This window comes from Balaenoptera ricei, chromosome X, assembly GCF_028023285.1.
Source record: "Balaenoptera ricei isolate mBalRic1 chromosome X, mBalRic1.hap2, whole genome shotgun sequence".
NCBI classification, from domain to species: Eukaryota; Metazoa; Chordata; class Mammalia; order Artiodactyla; family Balaenopteridae; genus Balaenoptera; species Balaenoptera ricei.
This window is the reverse complement of record NC_082660.1, coordinates 119,540,646-119,548,555: the sequence shown is the minus strand read 5'-3', so window position 1 is coordinate 119,548,555 and position 7,910 is coordinate 119,540,646. Positions and strand designations below refer to the sequence as shown.

At 42.2% G+C, this 7,910-nt stretch overlaps 1 protein-coding gene across 1 annotated transcript; it reads left to right on the top strand.

The window, feature by feature from the left end:
- Positions 1-1,346: 1,346 nt before the first annotated feature.
- PLAC1 (placenta enriched 1) lies at positions 1,347-1,985 on the top strand. Its single transcript, XM_059911936.1, has one exon. The coding sequence runs from the start codon at positions 1,347-1,349 to the stop codon at positions 1,983-1,985; it is 639 nt and encodes a 212-aa protein (XP_059767919.1).
- Positions 1,986-7,910: the final 5,925 nt, after the last annotated feature.

Below are 7,910 nucleotides of genomic sequence, written 5' to 3'. Positions count from 1 at the left end.
GTGGGCTCCTCCACCATGGTTTCCATTAAAGAATGCAGCAAATTCATCAGTATCAAAGGAAGAGAAAGAGCTACATTTTTGCAACTGAGGAAGAGGGGAGGAAAGAACTGTCTTGGGATGCTTTTTATTTAGCACAGTGCTGGGCACATAGTAGATGCTCAATAAGTATTAGTCAAAGAATGAATTCATTTACGCAAGGATTACTTAATTCAGCAGGGAACAAGAGTAAAACCCTGCATAGACATTTCCTTTGAATTTTTAGGCACTTTTCTATTTGATTTATTTCATTTTCACTTTTAAAATGAAAACTGAGAACAGTAGTTGATGATATCCCTGTTCCTTCTTCCTTTGTGCGTACCCCTTCTGAAACTGTTTTAGACACTTGTTCTTAGCATGACTCTTTTCTTCTCATACTGCTCTGCCTGTCACTCTGCAATTTCGCTATTTTGCAAGGTCGTAATGGCTGTTGGTCATAATGGCTTATGATGCTACCGCTGGCATTTATGAAGCATTCATTTGATCATTTTAAGTGAGCCAGTTGGCAAAATTTCAATATTTGGATGTCGGGAATAAACCACAATTTCTTGTTAGGTTTTCATTTAATTAAATCTGTTGCTAACCAAAAAAAGAAGGCAATAGAGAAGAGTTCATTAGTATGGTCTATGGGAGGACACTGGGGCCTTCAGGAGGAAAGTGCTGTCAGCTTGAATTAAACTGTTATCTCCTGTCACCTTATTTAATGTTTGGCATGAAAACTGTTTTGTTTTCTTTTTGGCTGGGGTTGCACACAAAGGAATGCTACTCCTATCGGCGTAGACTCTCATTCTGTATGTGAGGGATTTGTGTTTTATACCAAAACAATATGGTAAAGTCACTTAAAGAAGCGATTGTAGTCATCTAGAAACACATGAATTCCAACAATGACATCAAAATTCAGTTCTCTCTCACAGGGATCTTTTCCTTTGCTTTTTATTCTTTTTTTTTCTTCAGTTTTATTGAGGTATAATTGACAAGTAAAATTGGAAGGGATTTAAAGTATACAACGTGCTGATTTGACATACGTTTACATTGTGAAAAAATCTCCCCCATCAAGTTAATTAACACATCCCTCACTTCTCGTGTTTACCTTTTTTCTTTTTAGTGAGAACATTTAAGTTCTACTCTCTTAGCTTCTTTTTTTTTTTTTTTAAATGCTTTAGGAATGGTCTTTTGTTTTTAGAAAATGATCGTGTTTGAACTTTCAATAGGAAATAAGACGATTTTCCTTTTGTGTTTCTTTGTGCTCTAGAACTCCTCACCAGACAGCTTCCTGTTTCCTGAGAGTCATTACCTGATCCGCTACCGGGATGAAAGTTTTCAAGTTGATAGGAGGGCTAGTCTTCCTCACCTCTGTGTTTTCGGCCTGTTCCGGACAAAATCCGATGACTGTTCTGTGCTCCATAGACTGGTTCATAGTCACCGTACACCCCTTCATGTTGAACAATGACGTATATGTGCACTTTCATGAGTTGCACTTGGGACTGGGTTGCCCTGCCAACCATGTTCAGCCCCATGCCTACCAGTTCACCTACCGTGTGACGGAATGTGGCATCAGGGCCAAGGCTGTCTCTCAGGACATGGTTCTCTACAACACCGAGCTGCACTATGCTTCCAAGCATACGTCGTCTAAGTACGTGATCCCGGTGTCCTGCACTGCCCCGCAACGTTCCCCGTGGCCCACGATGCCCTGCGCCAGGAAAGCAGCCAGCGAGGGAGCCATCACAACCCGGGATGGTGAGACGTGCTATGAGGTGTTCACCTCGTCACAGTCCAGCCGAAGGCCCAACTGTGACTGTCCGCCTTGTGTCTTCAACGAAGAAGGGCAGACCCGGGGCCCATATCACCAAGCAGAGGCTCAGGAGGCCCATCCCGTGCAGTTTTCTTCCTTTGTTAATACTTCTGAGAACTGGTCTCTTCGCCTGGATGATCAGATTGCGTCCATGTGATCCCTAGGTTTGGGGTCTCCAGTTGATGCTCTTTCTAAAATTGGTATATAATATTTACTAATATCAGACAAATAAGTGCTCTTGTGGCCCTCTTATGCGTGCTTTTGAGAAAGAGCAGCCCGTGGTAATTTCATGAACAAAGTTTTTTTCTATTTTTGTATCTTTTTTTTTTCCCCCATTTTTGGCCATGCCACCCGGCATGTGGGATCTTAGTTCCCCGACCAGGGATCGAACCCGCGCCCCCTGCAGTGGAAGCTCGAAGTCTTAACCACTGGACTGCCAGGGAAGTCCTGTATCTTTATTAAGAGAAAAAATTAAATCCTGATGGCATAAAAATATCAGTTGGGCGTTTTTATTTCATAAACACACACATAGCTTTTACTATGGGCCAGACACTCTTCTAAGTGCTTTACAAACATTAGTGTCTGGTCCCTTCTTTAGGATGACTTCTCTCTCCTTTAAGGTCCCCCAGCTGAATCCCTCCATCTGTCTACCCATATCCCTGAGACTCTACACCACTCAACTTAGCACTTAGCCACATAACTTCTTAGTTTGATCCATCACTTTTCTGTATCACTTTTTGTCCACGGAAGGCAGAATTTGCACTAGTGATTTATAATCCACCAGTGGTTCTAGGAATCACTCAACTCACATCCCACCAACTAGATGGTAAGCTCCTGAGGCCAGGGGCTAGATCTTATACTTAGCCACAGACTGATAGCACTCTGAAAAGAGTTTTGTCCCCCGACTTATGTGATCAGAAAATTTTCACCCAAGTCTAGCTATCCATTACTGTTCTCAAAGACTCGGAAAGGGAAGGTAAGTCAGTTCATTCAACAAATATTCACTGGGCGCTACTATATTCTAGGTACTGAGGATATGGCAGTGAATAGAAACTGAGGCTCAGAGAAATCAAGGTCACACAGCTAGTAAACAAATAAATAAGTACACAAAGAGAAAATCAGACAGCGATGAATGCCATGACGAACTTAAAACAAAGCGATATGAGAGAAATTGGAGAAGGAGTCAGAGTGGTCAGGGAAAGCTGCTGAGAATTTGCCATTTGAACTGCATCTTGAATGTGAAAAAGGAGCCAGCCCTGGGATGATCTGAGGGAGACCATTCCAAATAGTAGACGCATCTCATTGAATCCTCACTACAGCCCTGAGAGAAATACTCTTACTATATCCATTTTACAAATAAGGAAACTGAGTCACAGAATGATTAAGAAACTTGCCCAAGGTCACACATTTATTAAGAAGCAGACAATGTTAGCACAATGTACATGATAATATACACAAAGGATTACAGTAGACATTAGTAATTTAGTCATTGTCTTAGTCTGTTTGGGCTGCTATAACAAAGTATCAGAGACTAGGTGGCTTATAAACAACAGAAATTTATTTCTCATGATTCTGGGAGCTAGAAATTCGAGATCAGGGAGCCAGTATGGTCAGGTTATGGTGAGAGCCCTCTTCCAAGTTGTAGACTACATGTGTCCTCACATGATGGATAGAAAGCAAAAGAGGTCTCTGGGGCCTCTTTTATAAGGGCACTGATCCCATTCATGAGGGCTCCACCTTCATGACCTAATCACCTCCCAAGGGCCACACCTCCTAATACTACCACATTGGGCGGTTAGGATTTCAACATAGAAATTGGGGGGAGGGGCACAAACATCCAGTCTATTGCAGTCATGATAGTTGAAGAAGCACAGCTGTTCATTTAAAAATCTCATGCCCCTTCTTGAGGAAAACTAGGTAATAATCCCTGAAAACAATGTATTCATTCAACAAACATTTATTGCACTCATCCTATGTTCCAGGCATTATGTTAGATGCTGAGCATGCAATGGTGAACAAGACTAACATGGTCTAATCAGGAAGAGACAAGTAAACAAGCCTAGGGAGCTAGAGGCTATTCTAGCCCAGAGAATGGGTCTGTTCAGAGACCTGAGGACTGGGGCTGCGGCCATCAGAGAAACCACAAGTAGTTTAATCCAATACAATTGGGGTGGGGGGCAGTTGACAGTGGTGAGAGATGGGGCTAGAGAAGTAGCAGTAAACAAGACTGTACAAGAGAACGAGCACTGCCCTTCCCCATCTTCTCTTCAGAAGCTTATGGATTATTAAACACTAAAACACATATAAATAACTTAGCAAACAATCAATACTAGACATAATAGACCTGGACTACCACGTGCAAGTTGTGCACTTGACAACTGCAAGGGGCAGTATTCATGGAGACACCACCCTGGGGTTGTGCAACGTATCAGCCTTAAAGGAGACTCAAAACCTACATGGTAATGATAGTTGTTACCACGTGCCAGACACATTACATACATGACTTTATTTAATTCTCACAACAGCTCTGCAAGATAGAAATTATTTTCTCTGTTTTATAGATGAGGAACCTGAGGCTCAGAGAAATTGAGGCCAGACAGTTAATACGTAACATCACTGGGATTCAAACCCAGGTTGGACTAGCTCCAAAATGCACTTTCCTCCCCTACATTCAACACTCCCTCCCAGAGAAGAGAAGCTTCCATTTGGGTTGGAAGATCCAGGAAGATTTCCTGGTAGAGGGGGGCAGTGATCTCACTCTTAGAAGATGAGGAGGAGCTGGCTAAGCAGGGAAGAGGAAGAAGGGCATCCTCTGTGAGCGTAAGTACTGGCACAGGGCGTGGAAGTGCACTGTTGATGGGAGGACACCTAGGGGGTTAGTGCTCTAAGCTAGGTGAGAGGAGATGAGAAGAGCAGATGGGGGAAGGCATAGAAGTGTAGGAAGAGATGAAAATGAGAATGATTTCAAGTGAAGAACAACAAGACTTCATTCATTTTAGCCTATAAAATTGTTAAATGTCTATAGAAACCCCATTCCTGGTCAAGAGATAAACTGAGTCGTGCAAGCAAATTGGGAGTGTGAAAGACTCCAGACCCTAGAGCAGAGAGGACAGGCTTCATGGAGGGCATGAGACTGGAGCTAAGTCCTGATCTGTCTGACGGGATATAGGTGAAAAAGAAGAGATTGAATCAAAGAAGTTGTCACCATTTAGAGCCCTAGAAGCTCAGAACACATGGTCAGTTCTGGCTTTAAGTAAGGAAACTGCAATGAGGGTAGAGGATAGGGGTGAAGATGAGTCCAGGTTGGACATGTTGAGTTGGAGCTGATAGTGTCATCCAAGTGAATATGTCCAGGAATTAGCTTAAGAAATTGAACTTCCTTGAGCTGGAGCTCAAGTAAGGGGTGTAAGAGACAATTACTGGGAGATAAAGCCTTGGAAATATGACATGGATCCAGGCAATTAGAACCAGAGAATCAAAATTCCCTAACATTCAATCTTCAAGGCACGCTTATGAAAAAAAGAAGAGACATCAAAGGAGACAGAAGAGAAGCGATCAAGAGATGGAAGAAGTATGACTCGTGGGATTCTAGTGGGGGGAGAGCTGGGTGGGCTAGATTTTCCAGTGCAACAGATAAGTCAAGATGGAGTAGGCCTAGGCATCATGGAATTGGGGGCCTTTGAACTAGACCTTAAATAAGAGAGAGAATTTCATCAGATGAAGATGAAGGGCAAGGGCATTCTAGGCAAAGGAATCAGCAAGAACAAAGATGCAAAGCAATATTGTGGTCGAGAATCCTATTTTGCCTGGGTAGACGTCTCAGTATAGTTAGGCAAAAATTTTTTTCAGAATTCCAGAGTAATCCGCACTTGACTTGGACGTGTCATTACTCAGTAAAAGTGTACTTCAACCATTTCACTTCCATGTTTGATCTTCTCCACTTGATCGTGTGCTTCCTGAGCATGGGAGACCCTCTCCTATTTGTTTGTTCCTTTGTGTTGCCTTTCTCTTATATAGTACTTGGTGAAGGTATTCCGTAGGTGCTCAAGCCAGTCGACTGATTGGTACTGAGAAAGGGCCTGGGAGTTCATAAGCATAGGAACCATTCAAAAGATGGGAAGATAAAAATGCATTAAGAGAAAACTATATTTTGAGTTGGTTAATTTATTTACCTTTTGGAATGCCACTCTGAAAGAGTATTTTCCCCCTTTATTGTGGTAATGTTCATGCCATTTTTAAAGTGACGTGGTTTATAAAAATCTACCACGTAGTGTCAATTATATTTGTGATAATAAGAAATGCTTTATTGCCCTCAAAAGAAACGAGCATTTTCACCTTTCTTTCAATCTCTGGGAAAGCCAAAAATGTCTGAAACCATTTGTTATGATAACTGCTTGTCAAATATTTAAAAATTAGAGCCATAATGTGATTTTTCACTGATAAAAGGAGACTCAAAGTAACATTAAAATTTTTATTCCTATACCCTGAAAACAGCAAACCAGGTTTAAAAAAACTGTGTAAAGTATATATAAATGTCAAGGGCAAAAAGCCTTTTATCCCTAGTTTTCACCAATAGCCCATTTTGGAGATACATGTAAGTACCCCCATCCCTCCATTCCTCCACCAATAGTGAAAGCCTGGTCAACCATTAAACTAAACACAGTGTGTTCTCTCTCTCTCTCACACACACACAGGCACACACACTATGTTTATAAGAAATACATTATCAAGGAACAAGTGTTTATTATAAAGGGAAGGCTAACCTACACAGTAACATCCTTTAATTCTTTTTCTCTTTTCTTTAAATCTAATTAGTATTAATCCCTATGATTGATCTCTATGATATCCTGTTTAAATTGTAATTATAGTTGTTTATTCCCAAAAAAGAAAGAGAGGGAGAGAGACAGAGACAGAGGGGGAGGGCTTTCAGTCTTGCGATTTTCTACAACTTTTTCAGAAGAAAACAAATGATTTGGTCAGATTTCAGCTTATAAATTTACGTTGGTTATACAATTACAAGACTTTCTGTATTAGCTATCTATTGCTGAACAACAAATTAGCCCCCAAACAGGACTTCCTTGGTGGTCCAGTGGTTAAGACTCTGTGCTTCTACTGCGGGGGGTTTGATCCCTGGTCAGGGAACTAAGATCCCGCGTGTCACGCGGTATGGCCAAAAAAAAAAAAAAAAAAAAATTACCCGAAAACAACAACCAGTTATTCTCTGATGGTTTCTGTGGGTCGGGAACCTGGGCACGATGTTGCCGGGTGCCTCTGGCTTGGGGTCTCTGAGGAGGTGCCATCAAGGTGTCGTCTCAAGACCCAGCTGGGGTTGGAGACCCCGCTTCTAGGCTCACTCAAGGGGCTGTCAGCAGGAGGCCTCAGTTCCTCTCTGTGGGCCTCTTCATAGGCTGCCTGAGTGTCCTCATGGTAAGGAAGATGGTGATGACGATGAAGATAGGAAGAGGGGAGGGGGGAAGGGAAGGAGGGGAGGGACAGAGTCCAAGTTAGAAGCCACAGGCTTTTTGTATCCCAAACTCAGAAGTGACATCTCACCACTTCTGCCATGTTCTATTTGTTAGAGAAGCGAGTCTGGAGGTAGAGCTCCCACGCGAGGAGAGGGGATTACACAAGGGTGGGAGCGCCAGGAGGTGGGATCACTGGGGACCATCCTAGTGATGACCTTCCATCTGATCATACTGGCAAACTCCACAAATGTGACATTCTTCAATTTATCTGTGTAAATACAATCAGTGGCAGGACACGGACTGGTTGGAAAAATGAATGCTATGTCACTGCCATACCCTTGCCTCTGTCTGCTCTATTTTCCTTCTCTGGGGAAAATAAGTCCTACCAGCTGCAAATTACAGGACTGACTGACTGGTGAAAAGTGTTCCAGAGGAAGCTTCTATTTATTTTTTCTAAGAGGACATTGCTGAAGACATTTAAAGCCAAGGGGAGAAAGTGTAAAAGGTAAATCAAATAATATAAAGGATGATACTGGGTAGAGGTTCTAATGTTACCTGTATTCGTGATCATATAAACTCTTTCAACAATCCTCTAATGGACTGTAATTCAGATCGGA